Genomic DNA, 22,121 nt, shown 5'->3' on the forward strand with positions numbered 1-22,121 from the left:
ACATCCCCGAAAATACCAGTTGACCTCATCCAGGTGTAGCGTCGAAGGGCTACCGACGTTGAAATCATCCTGCCAAGCGAGTCGGCGGTGTCCAGTCCACAACGTATGGTAAACTTGGCTGCGTTTCTCCCCTCAGCGACTGCACGGGAGAGCACGGCCCAGGCCTCCTCCGGGCACTGGGGCAGCACCTGCGCTACCGCATCCCACATGGAGTGGGTGTACCGGCCCAACAGACATGCAGTGTTTACCGACCGCAGTCCCAAGCTGGAGGAAGAGAACATCTTCTTCCCAAGATGGTCCAGCTTTTTGGATTCCCTATCAGGTGGTGCGGTAGGGAATGCGCCCTTGGACGTTGAGGCTTGGACCACCAAGCTCTCAGGGATGGGGTGTTGGGAGAGGAAAGTAGGGTCGCCCGGAGCCGGGCAGTGGCGTCGGGCAATCATCCTATCCACAGGAGTCCCTGTGTTGGGCCTGGACAAGGTGCCCTAAAGGATGTCAGTTAGAGCTTCATTGAACGGTAGCAGGGGCTCCGAAAAGCTCGCTGCCAGCTGAAGCACCTATGTCAGAAGGTTAGTCCTGACTGCCACCATAAGTAGCTCGAGGTTGAGAGCCTAGGCCGCCCTACGCAACACCACTGCGTAAGAAGCTCCCTCCTCCATAGCCACGGTAGTAGGAGACAACATGCCAAGGTCTGGGAGGGATCCAGACCACTGGCTTCCCCCAACTCCTCTCTCCAGTCCGAGTCATCCAACTGAGCAGTTAAAGGGTCTACAGACCACTCCCAGTCCTCCTCACCCTTCTCTGGTTGCCAATCTGGCATGTAAAAAGCATCAGGGTAGAACAGGGGCACAAAAGTACCAGTGGGTGCCGAGTCAGCTGGGCAGGGGTAGCTCCGGCTCCCGGAAAGGGAGGGAAAACTGAAGAGCCGACCCATCGGGCACCGTCCGCATCCCTTGTTGTGTCTGCCGACGGACGGGGAGAAGTCGAAGAGCAACAATGCTTCTTCGACTTCTTCTAGTGCTTCGACTTACCTGAGAAGTGCGAAGACTTTGAGGACAAGTGGTGGTGACGCTACGACCGGTCCCTCGACTTCCCATGCGACCGGGACCTCGACCGGCGCGGAGCGGACTGCCGGGCCTTGAGAAGCTTTCGGGACCGCTCCCGTAGAGACTTCGGATTCATGGTCCGGCAGTCGGAGCATGACTTGGGGTCGGGGTCCCACTCCAGGTACCACAGGCACACGTGGTGCGGATCCGTCACCGGCATAAGCTTTCGGCAGGATCCGCAAGCCTTGAAACCGGGCATCCCTATGTGCACCAGGGGTTGATAGACTCAACAAAGGTGTCAACAAAAGACGCAAAAAAAGTCAGTCAAAAAGTGACTGGAGGTACCGCTCTCTCCGGATCTGCACTGGCTGGCGTGGAAAAAGAAAGAACTGACATCAGCGCGCGAGGGCGGCGTCTAAGTAGCTAACGCAACATCATCTAGGCGACCACGACGCCAACGACGAACGCGGAGCTGACCGACGCCACCTTCCGACGCGCAGGGGTACTGCTGACGAAAAAATTCTCTGGATCCAGTCTGACGCCTGGGGGTAATTTTAAGGTAAGGAATCTATAACTGTCTCTTTCAGTCATATTTTTACCATATATTTTTAATGTTCAGTTTATTTATATATACTTTAAAAAAAGTTAAAATAAAATATTTTAATTTAACCTTATTTCCTATGTGGTTCTATTTTAAATCTCTGCCTCCATTATTTTCTAGGGGAGGTGTTACGGTATCAGTGGTTGGCTATGTGTGGTGATGGATTCTGCTCCTTTTTGGCTGTAGTAAATTTACAACTGCAAATTAGGCTCCATACCCTGTTTCAGGGGAGAGACATGTCAGTCTACACTTTTGAGTAACTTTACACTCGTAAATGATAAATAGCCGAAAGTAGTAAGTGCTCAAAGATTTACTCATGAGGGGCCTAAATACAAAGGTATAAGAATATGTGAGAAAATCTAAACGTTTAAGTTTATTCCTACACTTTTGAGTTAACTGTTCTACTTTTTGTGGAGGTGGAGATTTAAACTTGTAGATTTGTAAATTTAATTCTTTATTAAGTAAGAAGTACTACTGTTCAACATTCACAAGTCCTTGATGTTCTCCCTGGGGGACTGATTTGGAAACAGCCATATCAGCTACCAGCTGTGAGGGCCTCAGTTGGGAATTGGACAGGCTTTTATACTTGGGGATCTGGGTTACCCATACGGAGGCCCAGCACAGGGTCAGAATGTCGACAGGGTATTGTCTGGTCTGAAAAACTCTATATCCTTCTGGAATCATCTCCCCCTCTCTCTAATGGGCAAAGTGGCAATAGAAAAAAATTGTATTTCTCCCGAGATGTCTGTATCTTGCGCAGAACTCTTTGTTTCCACTACAGGATCGCTTTTTCCGATGGTTGGACAGCCTATTAGTAACACTTCTATGGGCAAGTAGACGTAGTAAAGTGGTACTTGCTATATCCTTTCTAGGGCTCCCTTTAGAAGGGAACTGAAACTGTGGTATCTGGCGCTCTTCAGAAACATTGATCCATCATGTCTATGGAGCTGTGGAGGGAGAGGGGTTGTCTGGAAGCGAGGGATCTCTACCCTGGGGACACCTTCATATTATTCCAGGATGCGCAGGACTTCTTTGGGGTGGGACTGGATCATTTTCTTCATTATTCCAAGATGCAGAGTGTGGCCAAGGACCTCTGGATGGACTTCCCGGCAGCCCCGCGTCCATCGGAGGTCCTCGTGGGCCTCATTGGATGGGGGTATGGGGCACATCTCATCACTCATTTCTAAAAAGCCCTTAGGAATGACATGTCGCTGAGGCAGTATCCTGTGCGAAGGGCCTGGGAGGGAGACATGGAGGTACTGATCTCCAATACGGATTGGGAGATGGTTTTGAACCTTGTTCGCACTGTATCCTGTAATAATTGCTTTAAACTATTACATTTCTATTTCTTACACCGCACATACGTCACCCCCCACACCATCAACGGGATAGACCCTGCGAGGAATGTTGCCTGTACGAAGTGCGGGAAGGTTGGTGCCATCTTCCTGCATTTAGCCTGGGAGTGTGCTTTGGTTCAGTCCTACCGGGCACTGATGGTACCTCACATGGAAGCAGCCACGGGGATTGGTGGCCCATTGACTTCGCGTGCCTGTTTATTGGGATTGGTGGCACGCACCCAGAGGTCGTAAGATTCCCTCAAAGATTGTCCCAACTGGCCTCGCTCTTGGCGAAGAGGGGGTGGCTATTGGGAAGATGGGGTCAAGGCCCCACTGCAGACCAGTTGGTTAAAGGATTTGATGCAGTGGGGGGTTGCAGAGGAACAACACATGCGCCTCTCATGCACTGAGGATGGGACATCCGCGGCTATATTACAGTGGGTACAACTGCTGGGTATGTTCCAAGAAGATGGGGACCATCCCATGGAGGATGGCTCGGAAGGGGAAGTTTGAACGATGATAGAAATGCCTCTCTCTGCTGGTTTTATGAAGACCAATTGGGCACTAATATGTGCGTGTTTTGGAGCTCTATGTGTTGACTCTATCTTATGCTGTCTTGGAACACCTTTGTATATTTATATATATTCCACATATGTAATGTATATCTGGTTGGACTGCATACGTTTTTAATTTATGTCTGCTAAAGATTCTCTACCGGATTTGCCAACATGCACTGCATGTTTGTTGTTAGTGGAAAATCAATAAAATAGTTTTTTTTTAAGTACTAGTGTAGCACTACTTTAAATACTACAAAACACAGTTTGTGAATCGGGCCTGTACACATTTATCTTTGGGAATAGGCCCAGGGTATTTTAGTACCTATAGATGTGAAGGCTGCCACTTGCCCAATATTTCATCAGCCTGGCTGGAAATTTGAAGTCAAAGCCAGTTAAAGAAAACAAGCATTGGCATAGCCAATAGGTCTCGCCTTTGGGACCTTATAAGTATTTAATTATGCAGCACATTATCATTGGTACAACAGCATCAACAGTTGCATGGCTAAACACTTATAAGGTCCCAAAGGCGAGACCTATTGGCTATGCCAATGCTTGTTAAAGAAATATCACCAAGCCATATCTTGTTTACAAAATACACCAAAACATTGGAAAGTCTGTTTTAAATGCATTCACCGAGCTTACCTCCCCTTTGTTTTGAAATGTTGTCAGTTGTATTTACTTGACTACTCCGTTGGTGTTTGGCAATGTACATGTGATTTACATTAGGTAAACTTATTGTTAAATGTTCACCTCTCCGTGTTTGTTAATAACGGTTTTATTGGTTGTTATTCTATGGCACTCACACACGCAGGAGACCACTTAAAAGCACCTATAAAAATAATCATGACCACAAACCTCTCTTACGTCCCCAAGCATGCATTCTTCAAAAGACCACAATTAGATGTACTTGATATGGTGTGTAATGATGGATGTTAACTGGATCAGTTCCAAACATATGGATACATGCATAAGAGTGCATAGCGTTTAAAGCCACTGCATTCCTTAAATAATGTTTCATGTCATGGCAGGTATCCTTGAACGTTTATGAATGCATGCATTATGTCTTTAACGTTACTTTAGAGTAACAGATAAACAGATGGAGGCAACTATGTGTGTATATACAGTGTGTGTATGTGTATGTGTGTGTGTGCGTGTGTGTGTGTGTGTATATATATATATACACATACTACATAACAAGTAACCATGCAATTTGGTTCAGTCTTCGATCAAGATGTTGTTGTGGTGACATGATAAACCACTAGGCCAGAACCGCGAGATGGCAATATATAACCTTATTTTATATATAAACCATTATGTATTTGTTATATAGCATTTTTGGGGGGGGGGGGTACTTAGCTTAATAAAGCGGTTTTCTTCTAAGTGTAGCTAACAATGAGAAGTGATTTCAATTAGAATATTTAGGCTGTGTTCAGTTTTTATTAATAAACTGTAGATAAAACCATGGAGGCGGCCAGTGGGTGTATATGATAACGTGGCTGCAATGTGTACTGCATAATTATGGATTTAGCGCATTTGCTACACAATTTGGATTTTCACAAAAATGTTTCTAGCTCTAATGATTGAAAATACTACTACCAGAGAATATGCCACACAATTTGAACTTTTTCTGCATAATATAGATCTTCTTGTTGCCTAATTTAGGTCCCCTCACTGCATAATTCTAGAAGCCTTGTCAAGGTAAAGCTCTGCCGAGTGATGTGTGGGGCTGTCCATTATATTGCTAGAACAAGTATTTCACAGGGAACTGTGAAATACTTTCCATATTTCACGGTTCCCTGGGAAAAATGACGCTTTATACCACTGCACTTTGTGCAATAAGAGCAGACAGACATGTAATGCATATAGTGCATCTTATCAACAGATGTGCAGACTGTATTGTGCTGCTTTTTTATCATTTTTGAGTGCCAGGAGGAAGCATGACTCCCGAGAGCGAAGCCTCCAGAGGGTCATAATGCTCCTACCTTCTCTTAACATCGTTAATAAATAGCATATTACACTCTTCCCGTCGACACAGATAGTTTATACAGTGGCATTCTTTCAAATGTGTTAGTTTTTTAAAAGGTATTTAATTGAAACCAGGACGCACTGAGGCGAAGTCAAACTGAAGGGTCTTCTGACTATTAGTATCGTTGTTTCCCTGTGTTAAGTCATTGTAAGAGGCAATCTGTGAGGCTACAAACTGGGTTTTGTGTGTTTTGTTGCTGCGATGTGATACTAAAATGGAATTTGACCCTTGCACTCTACTAATAAATGTGTGAATGTGTGTTCATTAGTAGGGCTGCTCTAAATTCCATTTTCACAGCTAAGGCATAAACAGTATAATTGCAGATGCACAGTGTAATATGCTATGTATTAACCAGGGCTTTAAGTGGGCCGGGTCCTGCCGGTGCTCAGCAGTTCTTGAAAGCAGGCGCCGAGACAGGTCCCTATCGGGCTCTCCATTTTCACCCTCACACTCAGAATGGGGAACAAAGTGTTAACTCTGCAGCAGTTGACTGTTTTGATGAAACTTTTATTTTTTTGCAGTTCTGTATTGCTAAACTCAAAGTGCTTTACAAGAGCACAAACAAGGACATCTTCATTTATTTTTGGTAGGCACGGATTATTAAGTGATTTCCTAGAAACAGGATTTTGAGCCGACGCTGAGACTCAAACCTGCGTCCTCAGCTCCAAAGTTGGCAGCTCTAGCCATTACGCCACAAGCTCTTGCACAAGAACTAAAGCATTTTCAATATTATATACAACGAATCCATGGTTGTATTTATGTATGTAGTATATTTATCTTGTGCAACCTTTGCCAAAGCCAATAGTCGAGCAGCACATTATGCTGAGCACAGATTTTTAGCATGAATGTTTTGCGCATCAAGAAAATGAGGACTGGAGGGCGCTCCTTCTCATATCTGGCAGCTAAGAAATGGAATGAACTCCCCTTAGACTTACGGCTCACATGTAACTACCTGGTGTTCCGAAAAAAACTGAAATGCCATCTGTTCCCCAAAAATTAAAATTCACTGTTCTCCCTTCACCAGTAGCTTAGCTCTCTCTTTCGCTACCAGCGCCTTGATATCCCTTGGGATGAATGCTGCTATCTATAAATAAATAAATAAATAAGCTACGCCCTTAATTTTATCGGCCACGCTCCTTTGAGAGACCCCCCAGTTTTTTCATCCCACTTAAAGCCCTGGTATTACCGTTGCCGAGTCTGGAGAGGGCCTTTGAATCACAAGAAGCCAAGCCTTGAGTAGGCCATGATGCCCCTCCACACAGAGAACTGTGCCATTTATCCTCTTGCTTATGTGATACACATAGCACGTTTTTACCCCTGCTTTGACTGGAGAATAGAATAGCTGCATGTGCATCAAGTGAAGGGAATGATGGATTTGTGACATCATTTCCTGTCACGTTGATATGAGTGTGCTTTTCCTGTGCTGGTTAGTGCCCTTCTAGGTTCCACTGTGAAACTTGTTCCTTGCTTTTCATGTTCAAGGAAGGGCATCTTGAGTGTACTGCTGTGTTCAGGTAGCACAATATTAAAACAAATACCACGATCGCTGGTTTATGCATGGTTCAGAAGTTTAGGGCGTGTGGTCTTTACAGTGTCTTTTCCATGGGACACAGGGTATCCTGAAGGCGCGGCACAGGATCTGACCCTGACTGGGCAGCTCATGTGACCTCGGTCCTATGGATAACTGGGTGAACCTGAATGCCTCAGAGAACAGGCCTTTGCTTATGGTCTGAGACCATGGATCGACCTCTCAACCATGGACGTCATTGAGAGGTCGCCAGGAGTCGCAACTGTGACCCCTGGCTTGCCCCTTGCTAACCCTGGCACTACTTTTGTGATCCCTGACCTCAGAAGTGGCAAAATCAATGCCTGGACACAGGGTCGGCTCTTCCTATTGGACGCTAGTTGGAGCTCCACTTGCCTGGTTTCTGTCAATTTTCTTTTATTATACAAATAGCGAATAATATTATTCATCAGAAGTGTAATAAAAATGGAGTGCATTAGCTGGAAAAGACCCTATTTGGAAGCTAAGGTAAGTAAATTGAGTACATTAGCTGGAAAAGACCCTATATGGAAGCTAAGGTAAGTAAATGGAGTACATTAGATGGAATATGACCCTATCTGGAAGCTAAGGTAAGTAAAAAATGCTGTTAAATGTTAGTTGTGTGCATGCTTGCAGGTGAGAGTGTGTTTAAGTGCGCGAAAGTCTGTGAATGTGTTAGTATGTGTAAACAAGTGTGGGAGTTAAAGTAAAGGTCAAATGGCGTGCGATGCCACTAACGCTACCCTGGCAATTTGGTGAATTGACGTCCATGCTCTCAGCACACCTTAGGTCAGCAGTGGTCCTCCTGCAGTCGTGTGGTCTCAACACTCACCTCTTCGGTCTGCACCTTCAGCCCAAAGACGGGTTTGCCTCCCAACTTCAGGTGTGCAGTGGCCTACACTTGCTCTGCTCTGTGCATTCGTGTAGTTTCATAAATATCTTGTCTTCCTTCTTCGACTGGACTAATCTCTCCCCCTCCCTCCCCGTTGCTACATGAATTGTAATTGCCCCCACCAGTACTAGGTAAACATTACCACATTCCCTGGCTCCACAGCATGTGCGGCGTTGGCGCTAAATACACTACTCTAATGCCAATTTCGTTATTATAAATCATTTAAGATAATTAAATGTGGCAGAAAATGATGGCATTGATACATTCGCAGTAAAAACGTATGGCTAAAAAGTTTAGTGGTATGTCAGGCTGCGTTTCTCAGCTGTTGGGCGTCTGTTTTACCAGAGGACACATAGCAGATCGCAAGTGCCCTGAAACGCTCACAAAGCGGGACTGGTCGATCGAATGTTCATAATGCGGAATGCCGGCCGCGATGACAACTTTCGCGTTTTAATTAAACTGGGACAGCTGCTGATTACCTACAGTACGGATCGAGTGTTCTACTGCACTTCGGTTTACGTCAGTAGTCACTCGATACCACTAACATGATACATTCATTTTTTTTGCTCAGGATACAGATTAAACGAATCTTCATAAGATCACACGTTGTCAATAGGTTGCCATTAGTTTTATGTAAACAGGTATAGAGTGGCTGATATTAACTGATGCTCAAGCCCTATCGGTTAATTTGACGTCAGCCAAGGCTGCAGGACTCTAGGTGAATCTGTCCGTTAAACAAAAGCCTTCGACTCTGACATGCTGTCCTAAAGACACGAACGGACTCGGAGCTCCACGAAGGGGTTTCTACAAGACTGACTTGCAGTTTTAAAACTCCCCACGAGTTCCACGGATATTAGAACCATTGAAAATCAATTCTTGGTGAATCAAAATATACACTTTTTATTGACTGACCTGATTATGCATACATGGAAACTCCTTGTGCAGTTTCCTGTGCTGAGTATAGGTACTCTGAAACACAGCAAAGAAAAGTGAATGGAAACGCAGCACACTTTGCTAGATTGAGAACCTGTGCCCTTACGCCTGGCTTGGCCTCTCCTCCAGGGATAGTGGCGGAATAATTCTCGTGGTGTCCTCAAAATTACAACACTCTGCTGGGCACAGCACCAAGTTCGTTGCTATAAATAATAACGGCAAGCTGCGTACTAAAAGCAGCATTTTCAAGTTCCACGGGAAACAGCATTTTCGTTGCTAGGACACCTTCCACGCTTCCGTTGCTAGGACACCAAAGTGCAAAATGGCGTTGGGCTGTCCACAGTCCCTACGGACTACGGACACGCGCATGCTGTTTGCTATGGACAAAGGGCAACACCAGCCGTGTTTGTCCATGCAGACGCAAGCATGCAAGCCCTCCGCAGAATTGATTCCAAAAGGTACTCGCAATAGCGAGAGCATCGCATGCGCTGCTTTCGCTAGGCGAGACCTAAAAAATCGAACCTTAAGAACAAATACATGAAGAAATCACTTCAAATGTATTTTAGAGCTTTCCAAACACTTCCTAAATGATTAATAAATCTAATAGAGGCAGAATTGCCAGGCTAAAATAGAAGATGGATGACAAACACTCATTTAGGTACCAGCTCCTGGCCCCTTTCGGAAAACATGAAGAAATGGTCGGTATATTTTGCTCTGACATAGGTAAGGCAGTTATTCCTGGGACAGAGTCATTCCCATGTCAGACGTGACATGGAATGGCCGGTTGTCCAGGGATGGGTAAGTCATTTGGCAATTTGAAAAGGCCCGAACAGTCACATCTTTTTTTTCCACGGCCAGTGTTGCATTAAGGTGATTCCAAACAGCCATCTGGGACGTCATTAGCAAGCGGGTGCCGGAATTCCATTTAAAGAATCACATAGGGCTCCTTTGCCTCTTTATCTAGGACGCAGTATCACCTGGTGCCAATTCTCCCATTATGCATTAGCCAGTATAACTGGAGTTATGTGCTGTATAGCGAAAAGTGATCTAAACAGAGGGCTCCGGGTGGAGCACAGGTGTAGAGGGACCATATATGATGCAGGAGATCACAAATGAATAAGAAATTTTCGCTTAGACTGGTAACCGTGACTGATGTATAGAACACAACTTGCACCCGTCTGGTACCGGAAAAATTTACCAGGCTTAATGTTACTGAGGATTAAATTGCAAAAATTGAAGAAGCCGTGAGGATGAGGATTATGGTTAGGGCTCCCGGTTTTATGGCATTTCTTTTTTTTAACATTTCCGTCTGTATCTATCCATATTTATTTTTTGGCCACCTTATTGGTATTATCCATATTTATTTTGTGTTCGGAGAATAAATGAAGTTGTAAAATGGTATAATTCCACATTTATTTTACTGATAAATATGCATTCATACTTTTCTGCCTGTCACGTTTGGGGAAATTAAACAGCTAAATGTAGCAAAACACTACATCCATAAGTAAATATCAGTATTGTAATACAAATATGTGTCAACGTATGCCTGTATTTAGGGGAATTTCAACCTGTTTTTTTTACTTTCCATGCAGTCTATCTGCTCGGCTGTTGTCCTGGAAGCACAAGTTACTTACCTTCGGTAAAAATATATCTGTAAGAAACATTAGTTAGTTAGATTCCTTACCTTAGAATATTCCCAGGCGTGAGGCTGGATCCGAAAAGATTTTTCGTCAGCAGTACCCTTGCGCGTCGGTAGGCGTCATCTGCGGCCCCCGCGTCCGTCGTCGTGATCGCCGGAATGACGTCATCGGAGTACTTAGACGCCGCCCTCGCGCGCTGACGTCAGTTCTGTACATAGCTTTCCGCACCAGGAACGCAGAGCCATGCAAGAAACCGAGACTGGTGCCATGAAGCTAGGGCCCTGAAAGGGATGACCTTAACCCTAGATATCGGTTCGCAGAATGGGGAGGATGGGTGGGGCGGTAAGGAATCTAACTAACTAATGTTTCGTACAGATATATCGTTACCAAAGGAAAGTAACTTGTGCATCTGAAAGAAACCCGTTAGTTAGATTCCTTACCTTAGAATAGATAACCCAGCAATACCAACCCCGGTGGTGGGTCTGCGAACCAAGATCACACCAGGAAGTCCTGGCGAACGGAAAAGCCAAAGAAGCCGTCTCTCCGGACTTGGCTGTCCAGGCAGTAATGCTTGGCAAACGTGTGCAGCGAGGCCCACGTAGCTGCCTGACAAATGTCCTGCAGAGGGACTCCCCATCCCAGGGCAGTAGTAGCCGCTGTGGCCCGAGTGGAATGGGCGCGCAGCCCCACAGGAGGATCCTTTTATGTCCAAAGAATAACAAACCTTAATGCACAGAACGACCCACCGAGAGATGGTCCGCTTGTGCACCGCCCGTCCCTTCTTAGCGCCCACGTATCCAACAAAGAGTTGGTCGTCCACCCGGAACTGTTTTGTGCGGTCCAGATAAAAGGAGAGCGCACGTTTTGGGTCCAGACGGTGGAGCTTCTCTTCCTCTTTCGAGGGATGCGGAGGCAGAAAGAAGGTGGGCAAGGTAATGGACTGCCCGATATGAAAGGCAGTAACCACATAAGGAAGAAAAGAAGGACGAGTCCTCAGAACAACCTTGGCCGGATGGACAGAAAGGAAAGGAGGTTTAGATGAAAGAGCCTGGAGCTCACTCACTCTTCTGGCAGAGGTGATGGCAACCAGGAAAGCGGTTTTAAGAGTCAAAAGACGTAGAGGGCAATTATGAAGTGGCTCAAAGGGAGTGCACATCAGGAAAGTAAGAACCAGATTCAAGTCCCACTGAGGCATCATGAAAGGAACTGGAGGAAACATGTGCGTGATGCATTTCAAGAATCTATTGACAACAGGGGACTTGAAAAGAGAAGGCTGATCGGGAAGCCTCAAGAAGGCCGAAACAGCTGAAAGCTATCCCTTGATGGTGCCCAGAGCAGAGCCCTGCTGGGCCAGGGAAAGGGGAAAGAGGAGAAACTCAGAAAGAGGGGCGGAAAGGGGATCCACAGCCTTTGCTGTGCACCATGCCACAAATTTGTTCCACCTGCAGGCGTATACCGTTTTAGTGGCGGCACGCCTGGCTGCCAGAATGACATCACAGACTTCAGGAGGCAAGTCAAATGGCATCAACTGCCGCCGCTCAATCTCCACGCATGGAGGTGGAGGCTGGACAGGTTCGGGTGGAGGACCGTCCCCTGCTGCTACGACAGAAGGTCCTCCTGAAGAGGCAGTCGAATCGGGGGATCGATTGACAGACTGAGTAGCTCAGGATACCAGTATCTTCGTGCCCAATCCGGAGCCATAATGATGACTTGGGCCCGGTCGCGCCTGATCTTCTTCAGCACTCTGGGCAGAAGTGGTATAGGCGGAAAGGCGTACAACAGACCGCAACTCAACTCGCGACGAAAAGCGTCTCCGAGCGAGTGCCGCCTTGGAAATTCCAACACGCAGAACTGATGACATTGCGCATTCTCTTCAGTGGCGAATAGATCTAACCAAGGCTCTCCCCACTGCCGAAAGAGACCTTGCGCCACGTCCGAGTTCAGACGCCACTCGTGATCCATCATGCACCGGCGGCTGAGTTCGTCCGCTCTGGTGTTCAGCCTCTTGACAAAGGGTCCACGACCCCACCCCGCCCTGTTTGTTGCAATACCGCATGGCGGTGGTGTTGTCCATGAACACCTGCACTACACTCCCCCGGACAGAGGGAAGGAATGCCTTCAGTGCAAGCCGGATCGCCGCAGCCCCAACAGGTTGATATGGAGCCGGAGACCAGAGGCCTCTGATCTCCGCCTCTCCCATGCGGCCCCCCCATCCCAGGAGGGACGCATCCGTCACCACTGTGTGCTCCGGTTGGGGTAGGGAGAGAGATCTGCCACTGACCCAATCGCGGTCCGTGAGCCACCACTGCAACTGTCTTGCAGTGCCCTCCGAGATCAGGACGTGGTCGGACAGGTTGCCCTGATGTTGAGCCCACTGGAACTTCAGGTCCCACTGCAGAGCTCGCATCCGCCACCTGGCGTGATGTACCAGCAGGATGCAGGAGGCCATCAGACCCAGCAGCCGTAGGGTCAACCTGACCGAAACTCGGGATAAAGGCTGAAAGATCGGAATCAGAGCCTGAATATCCTGAACCCGCTGTTCGGGAAGATAGAGCCGAAACTGTGCCAAGTCCAGAACCGCTCCGATGAAGAGGAGCTTCTGGGAGGGACTCAGATGTGACTTCGGCACGTTGATGGAGAACCCCAGCGAATGCAGGAGGTCGGCCGTAGTCTGGAGGTGGGAGATGACTGTTCGGGGTGAGCCCGCATTCAACAACCAGTCGTCGAGATAAGGGAAGATTGGAACCACTATTCTGCGCAGATGAGCTGCGACCACCGCCATCACTTTTGTGAACACCCGAGGGGCACTGGTGAGGCTGAAGGGGAGCAAGGTAAACTGAAAGTGCTCGTGGCCTACCGTGAACCGCAGGTAACGTTGGTGGGCCGGCAGGCCGGGGATGTGGAAATAAGCGTCCTGCAAGTCCAACGCTACCATCCAGTGTCCAGGGTCTAGGGCAGCCAGAACCTGAGCTAATGTCAGCATCTTGAACTTCTCCTTCCGGAGGAAGGCGTTGAAGCCCCTGAGGTCCAAGATAGGGCGTAGGCCCCCTTTGCCTTTCTTGGGAACCAGAAAGTAGTGCGAGTAACAACCCCGTCCTACTTCTGGGCCAGGAACGCGCTCAATGGTCCCCTTGGCCAAGAGGGCCGTAACTTCCTCCTGCAGAAGTTGCAAGTGATCCCCCGACATGCGGTGGTACTACGGTGGCATGGCTGGAGGGGTCGCCTTGAAGGGGAGGGAATAGCCCCTTCTGACGATTTGCAGCACCCACCTGTCCGAAGTGATGGTACGCCAGTGGAGCAGGTGATGGCGAACTCTGCCGCCCACTGGCGTGGAATGGGCCTGAAAGCTCGGACTAGGAAGGCTTTGAGGCAGATGCTGCGGGTGCGGATGTGGACTGACCGGCTCTCTGTCCCCCTGCTCCACCACCTCTGTCCCACTGCTCCGCCACGTGACTGCGTTGAGGCTGGTTCTGCAGCTTGTGGCTGGACGAACGTGCGGGGGCGCCCCTTCCTTGGCCACGAAAGGGGCGAAAAGCAGAAGTTTGCTGGCGCTGGGCCGACAGACCCAAGGACTTGGCCGTAGCTCTGGGGTCCTTAAAGCGCTCCAGCGCGCTATCTGCTTTGTCACCAAAAAGGCGCCGACCATCAAAGAGCATGTCCATGAGAGTGCTCTGGACATCCCCTGAAAAGTTTGTGGACCTCAGCCAGGCGTGACGACGAATCACCACCGTCATTGCAATCGCTCTACCCAGCGAGTCCGTGGTGTCAAGTCCACATCGAATGGAATATCGTGCTGCATCCTGCCCCTCAGCAAGAGCCTGGGCGAGCCATGTCCTGGCCTCCTCTGGACACTGGGGCAGCACGTCCGCCACCGTCTCCCACAGAGAGTGGGTGTAACGGTCCAAAAGGCATGCGGTATTAATGGGCCGCAACCCAAGACTGAGGGAGGAAAACAGTTGCTTGCCAAACTGTTCCATCCTTTTGGATTCCCGGTCTGGAGGTGCGGACAGGAAGGCGGTGTGGGACGTGGAGGCCTGGATAACCAGACTCTCAGGGGTGGGGTGTACGGACAGAAAGCAGGGGTCGCCCGGGGCTGGGAGGTGGCGCCGTGCCACATTCCGATCCACAGGAGAGACTGTGGAGGGCTTGAACCAAGTGCCCATCAGAACTTCGGTGAGGGCCTCATTAAACTGCAGCAGAGGCTCCGAAGAGCTTACTGGCAGTTGAAGCACCTCAGTGAGGAGGTTACTCCTCACGGCCGCTGCAGGGAGCTCCAGGCGCAAGGCCTGGGCCGCCCTGCGCAGCACCACAGCATAAGTAGCACCCTCCTCCGTAGCCACGGAAGGAGAGATGAAACCAGTGTCAGGCGAAGTGTCTAGACCACTGGCGTCCCCCAGCTCATCTGCCCAGTCCTGACTTAACTGGCATTGCTGCGCCAGAGGGTCCTCAGACCCCTCCCAGTCCTCCCCTTCATCCGTGTCCTGATAAACAGGCAGAAATGACGGAGCCGGGTCATAGGTGAATTCACCACCTTTCGACGCCGGAGACGGCGCCGCTCCGACGTCGAACCCAGAGTTGGGCTGAAACCGGGGGCGTCGTCGTCCGGGGACGGCGCCGGGAGTGACACAATGAGGGTCGGCACCGGCAGAGGAGTCGTAAGGTCAACCGGTGTCGACCGGCATCCAGGCCTGGATCCCACGGGGGCCTGCGGCGTCGGGACAGAAGTCGACCACGGCGTCGGGGCCGAAGCCGCCGGCTCGCTAGGACCCCCAGTCGGACCTGCGGGCCCGGAGGCGCGCCGGCAGGCCTCGACGGCGGGAAGAGAGTCCTCATTAGCCACGAGGAAGTCTCGAATCTTGCCCGGAGTCGCATGAGGCCCAGGGACCGGAGGGTGTGGGGCCGGATAGGACTTCTGCGGCTCCGGTGGAGCCGCGCGGGTGGTGCCACCGAACCGTCGGCCGAGTCGCACGACCGGCGAGGGGAGTCAGAAGAACGATGTCGCTTCTTTGACTTCTTTTTGTTATGCCACGACTTACCTGAGTGCCAGGACTTGGATCCCGACGAGCGGTGATGACTACGGCTCCGCGACCGGTCCCTCGACCTCCTCCTCGACCGGCGCGGAGCCGACTGCCGGATCTCGAGGAGCTTGCGGGACCACTCCCGCCTGGCTTTCGACGTCAAGGCCCGGCAGTCAGGGCACGACTTGTCATCGTGGTCGGCCCCAAGGCTGTAGAGACACCGATGGTGGGGGTCGGTAACCGACATCAGTCGGTGACAGACGTCACACGGTTTGAACCCGGGCATTCCTACTGGCACCAGGAGTCGAAGTCGACTTGAAAAAGATAGACAAAAATGTCCAAAAAGCTAGTCAAAAAATGACTAAGGGTACGCTCTTCCCGGATCTGCGCTTGCTGGCGCGGAAAAAAGAAGAACTGACGTCAGCGCGCAAGAGCGGCTTCTAAGTACTCTGACGACGTCATTCCGGCGATCACGATGCCGACGACGGACGCGGAGCCGCAGACGACGCCTACCGACGCGCAAGGGTACTGCTGACAAAAAATCTTTCCGGATCCAGCCTGACGCCTGGGGATATTCTACGGTAAGGCATCTAACCAACGTGTTTCTTTCAGATATCACGAAGATAGCATGAAGTCTCACCTACATGAAGCACAATTTTCAGTATTTTTCTGCTTTTGAAAATAGAGACAGGAAACACATTGTTTTCTGTCTGTAATTAGCTGTAAAAATCAGTAAAAACGGAAAACCGGGAGCCTTAACTATGGATCAGGGTGGAAAAAATAGAAACAGGTTTTCTAATTCCATGACCACCCTCTGTTCCCATCACAGATAATAAAAAACACACCGACCTCATAGAGAAGGCGCATCATCTGCTCCTGGTCCAGGCATTCACCTTGGTTCGCATCGGCCTGCCCGCCCTCTCTCGTCAGACAGTCCCCTGGCTGGTAGTTTTCCAGTCCTCGGATGTCCTTCTCACCTACCCGCGGCGCAGACATGCCGTTTCCGGGCTGTACCACGTCACCGCCGTCTGTCCAGCACGCATCCTCCAGTTCCAGGCAGGAGTCCCAGGAGCCGCTGATGGACCAGGGAGGGGACTGTAGGCCTGCGCCCCACTCACTGCTGCAGGGGCTGGCGGACCGGGACAGGACCCACTCAGAGCCCATCTGTGGAGGAAGAGAACAGAGAAGACGTCTCAAGTTACGGAAGTCTGGGAGGCATTCCGCATGCACACCTTTACTGGGGGATGTTCTGGATCCGACGTGTATGTAACATTTTTATGTGCATGTGAAAGCGAGCCTGCCTGTCTTTCTATGACCGACTTGATAGCAATTGGTAACGTCATATGGAAGTAATACGCAACGTCCTTTAAAATATTAGCAACAAAGCTATATCAAAAACACAGCAAACACGCTGGGGCCGATTCACACAACTAATCTGAGATAAAGTCCTAAACTTACTACTTTTGGTATTCACAGAAGGCATTTAGTAGTAGTAAAGTTAGGACTCCTAACTTTATTACTACTAAACTGAGATAAAATCCTAAACTTACTTCTTTTGGTATTCACAGAAGGCATTTAGTAGTAGTATAGTTAGGAATCCTAACTTTACTACTACTAAATGCCTTTTGTGAATACCGAAAGTCGTAAAGTTAGGATTTTATCTCAGTTTAGTAGTAGTAAATTTAGGAGTCCTAACTTTACTACTACTAAATGCCTTCTGTGAATACCAAAAGAAGAACGTTTAGAATTTTATCTCAGATTAGTTCTGTGAATCTGCCGCAAGGAGATGATGGACGGAGCGCTGAAACTTTCAGACACTCACCCCAGTCACAGATCTGGGTTGAATCCATCATCGTTCTTCAGCTAACTCAGAAACACAACATCAAAAAGTAAGATGCTAGGACTGAGTACATTATAACGACCATTAGCAACGCCCTCTCTTATAAATGATATGAAAAAGTGTGGGTCATGAGTCGTGACTAATGCAAGCAAAACCATTCATTTTGTTGGTATGTAGATTCAGCACTGGCAACATGGACACAAAGTTGGCATAAGTAACGATCGTAAAAATAACAAATCTGAATAGTATGGAGGCACTCTCATATCTGTCTTGGCATTTCTTCTCTGGACAAGTACTAAAACTAGGCCTACACATTTGAAACGTGTTTCATAGCAGTGCACGATATATAAGCAAGCACTGCAAGGCATCAAAGGTAAATTGAATGGCAACACCGCATTGGCAATACGTTTTAATCAGATTTGAGGCCTACACCAGATGTAAGAAACCAGCTGTAAAACACCCACATATCGTGCAGATGTACAAGCCATTGGGATACATTTTATGCAGCCCTTCAAGAGTATATAGAGTCATACCCCAAATATTGGTATATACCTGTAATCAAGGTAACCTTTCTTAGTTTGCTGACATAAATTGGACTATTAAAAAAAAGAACTCAACTCACAATCCTGATTGCTCGACCATTTAACTCTACAGAAAACAGCTGGTGATTTGAAATCAGCAAAAACATGGGCAAGTAACAGTGACACAAATCTTACAATCCTTAATCCACAAGCACATTGTGCAAAACTTTGGAAGCAGCTGGAGCTCTATATAAGTTAAGGACTGCGCCTTCAGTGTCACTCTTAATCAATGGTGAACAAAAACCACGAAAAAGCATTACTGTGTTCCTAAAAGGAGTCAATAGGGATACTCACCACAAACAGACCCATCAAATGTTCACTTCAAACCCAACTCTGACGGGATCCTTATAGAATGGCCTCAAAACATAAGGGAGGCTGGAAATCCAAAACAAAGAAAAAAAACAGAAGAGGCAAACGGCTGTGCTCCAACCCTGCTGATGTCTACTACATGGACACATTGTGCACTGAACAATACTGCTTAGTTGATTTTTTTGTATCATAAGAACAAACACAAAACAAAGCAGAGGCATAAGTGACCAGCAAATCCGCTTGTGCAAATACAACCAATTACAGAGTTACAAATTAGTAAAAAAAAAAACACGAAAGCAGAGAGGGCAGAAAAACAGTATTAACACATTTTTGGCATGTTCTCACTGTTGACAGGATCACAGCTGTTTGGGAGGTCGGACTCGCCATCTGCTTCTTGGTCAAGATGTGGTTGTGTCCGAGCAGTAGCATGCCAAAAGAATAAGACGTGGGCATCTGCAGACTAAAATTTACTGCATCTGTGACTGATTGGTCTCCCATGTCATATGGCAATTTCACGAACTCTGATTTCACTAGCTTGGGCTCAGGTCCACAAAAGTAGAGGCCACAGAGGTACAAATACTTGAAAAATGATGAAGTAGTCAAACATTTGAAAATCTGACTCTCAAGGTACTTAACTACTGGAGCAAATTTCCTGCATATGAGCAATTGAACATCTCGGCAGATATAAGACCCTTGAGCAGCCTTGAGACCCTTACGGGCGAGTAGTCACGCTTTACAAGCCACTTGATTGAGGGATTGATTGATATTGTCACCCAAGTATTCTACTGCCATGAAAACTGGCACACGATCTACTAGCATGTCAGTGAAAACAGAAGCAAATCATAGGCGTACATCAAGAGCATAACCTATTTGATTATAGCTGGAGCAATATGACTGTTTTTTTTATCTCTTCTGTGACATCAACATGGAACACCTGAAGGATTTGAAACCAAGACTGCCCGCAAGCATCACGCAACTTGGCATACATGACGCTTTCACTACCCACTATGACACATTGTATCGCTCTCGCCTATCAGTCTCTTACTCTGATATAGTCGACTATCTCTCCCCCCTGCTGCTACCGCAACTGACTATTGCGCAGCAAGACGAACTTGGAGCTCCACTGGAGACAGACGAGCTCAGAGAAGCCATCTTTAATCTATCCAATGGCAAAACCCCGGGCCCGGACGGGCTACCGGCTGAATTTTACAAGGCAGGCTCAGACATCCTTGTCCCGGAGTTACTACGAATGTACGCAGCGGCGGCGGAGGGAGCTGCTTTGCCCCCAACGTTAAATGAGGCCACACTGGTCTCTATTCTTAAGCCAGGCAAAGACAGCACGCGAGTGGGCTCTTACCGTCCGTTGGCCCTGCTGAACACGGACTATAAAATCCTAGCTTCTGCGTTAGCCAGGAGGCTGGCCCCTCATGTACCCGCTCTGGTGCACCGGGACCAAAATGGATTTGTCCCCACACGCCACACTTCCTACAACATCCGCCGCCTCTTTCGGGTACAAGAATATGCCACGCAACAGTGGCCGAGGGCGGGATGTCTGATACTGGACCTGGAGAAGGCCTTCGACTCCGTCGAATGGCCGTACCTGAGGGCGGTTGCGGAGAAATACCGGCTGGGGGGGGGGATACACCGCCATGATTGACCTACTTTATGGCAGACCGACTGTCCGAGTCCGCACGGGCCGCCTCCTCTCTGATGCCATCCGGGTCCGCAGAGGCACCCGCCAGGGCTGCCCGCTGTCGCCATTGCTGTTCTCACTGGCTATGGAACCCCTGGCTGCGACACTCAGGGCGCACGGACTGGAATGGGGAATTCCATTGGCGGATGGCCTGCACGCGGTATCTCTATATGCAGACGACCTGCTGCTGTACGTCAGGGACATAACTGCCATCCCCGCCTCCCTTACCGATGTCTTCCGCACCTTTGAGGGGATGTCGGGCCTGAGGGTTAATTGGGCCAAGTCGGGAGCCTATCCATTTGGCCCAACGACGCCTGAATGTGACGTCCGGCTGGGAGGGGACAGGTTGCAGTGGCATCCCACCACCTTCCGCTACTTGGGGATCAGAATCTACAGGACCCCAGCAGACGTCTTGGATGGGAACCTCCTTAGAGCAATCGCGTCTGTTCGAGCGCAAATTGGCTTCTGGAACACCCTACCCCTTAATGTGCCTAGCCGGGTGGCACTGACCAAAATGATAGTGCTGCCCCGCTTACTGTATTATTTTGCAAATCTACCTCAGTATGTTCCCGTCAAGCTGTTCCGTGACCTGGGGGTGCTGCTGCGCGGCCTCATCTGGAACAAGGGGAGACCGCGAGTAGCGTTGGCTAAACTATACATGCCCACGGATTCCGGGGGCTTGGCAGTCCCTAATATGGAGCTGTACTACCTCGCGGCGCAGATGCAATGGGCGGCGGGATGGCTGTGCGGCAAGCAGCTTGAGGACACTACCTCGCATGCGGCTGCCTGGACGCGAACACAAATTAATACACTGTTCCATCCAATAACCCGCATGCCCTGCCCCTCCCAAACAAAGCACAGGCACGCTTTGGGTCTCATAACAGCCAAACGCTTGCTCACCAAGCATTGGAAGGCAGCGACCCCCCCGCACATCAGACATTGGAAGGCCTCCTTTGTTAACTGGGCGCAGGCGGAGAGTGCGGTGCTTCTCCGTGAGGAAACTGCAGGGCTCCGGAAGTTCCCCATCGCCCAGCTTTGGGATGACCTCCTCACAGCCTTCCAGGTGGCCTGCCGGGATCGAGGGATAACCTGAGTCTTTGGAGGACGCCGCTGCCTTGCTAGCTGAGTGGCGACGTCCCTGAGACTATGGCAGTGTTGGCTCCCGACCCCCTCTACTTGCCCCCTAGCGCCTCCCACTTTTACCCTATAGGAGACTGCTGTCGGGCATCATTTGCGGTGCGACCATGGCGCGCGCGCGGGGACTGCTGCTGCCACAGTCCGAAGCAGCGCGTGCGGTACACAGTACCCGGGCACGGGCTCCAACGGGAAGATATGATCACCCCACCCTACTTAGAAGCTCCCTCCTAAGATACAGAGGAATGCCTTATCCATACGGGAAAAAGACTGCGGGCGCAGACGCTGCGAGATCTCTGCCTTTCTGACAGCCTCCTCTCCCCCCTCCCTCTCCCCCCCTCTCTGGCCTGCTGCTTAACGCACCTCTCATGTGGCCCAACTGCGCCCCACTTGGCAGCTGCTGTCCCCTACAATTCTAACGCAGCATGATCTCCTCCTTCCCCCTCCCCCCTTACCCTTGCCCCCACCCGAGTTTACGACCCTAATCCTGAACCCCCCATAGCACTACACACACCGGGAGCAGTTTGGTTGTTGGTTACGCTCCCTAACCGAACCCCTATCTAACCCAAGAAAACAACTATTGGAAGTGTTATCCGGCGCCCCCGAGGCGTGGCCCTACTTAGCGCGCCCTGAAGAGTACTGATGAGGCAGCAATGACGCGCACTACGCGCAAGAGGCGGTTACGCCCGGAAAACACGGAACGATCCCACTCGAAGCGCATAGCGTTGCATACCAGACATACTCAGGCACTCGACGGCTTGGGGAGCACGCCGCTGGGGGGACGATAGCGCGTTGAGTACCGCGCTTATAGAGCTGCACTGCGAAGCTACACACTGGGCTCGTCGGATATAAACGCTGACATATATGTCTTTGTGAGCTTTACTGCAACCTCCTTGTCGCGCTCCAGCCTGCACCATAAACAGGACACCAGTGCTCCGCTGCCCCGGAGATCTTGGCATTTGGGGGTAAAC

At 49.4% G+C, this 22,121-nt stretch overlaps 1 protein-coding gene across 1 annotated transcript in view; it reads right to left on the reverse strand.

Moving 5' to 3' along the window:
* BRD8 (bromodomain containing 8) overlaps positions 1-22,121 on the reverse strand; it is a 716,998-nt gene that overhangs the window by 180,660 nt on the left and 514,217 nt on the right. The window contains exon 22 of the mRNA XM_085618373.1: positions 16,443-16,757. Within this exon, the coding sequence (XP_085474499.1) occupies positions 16,443-16,757 (315 nt within the window). The remainder of the gene's footprint in view (positions 1-16,442; positions 16,758-22,121) is intronic.

The sequence above is a fragment of the Triturus cristatus genome, chromosome 7 (assembly GCF_964204655.1).
Source record: "Triturus cristatus chromosome 7, aTriCri1.1, whole genome shotgun sequence".
In the NCBI taxonomy this organism is placed as follows: Eukaryota; Metazoa; Chordata; class Amphibia; order Caudata; family Salamandridae; genus Triturus; species Triturus cristatus.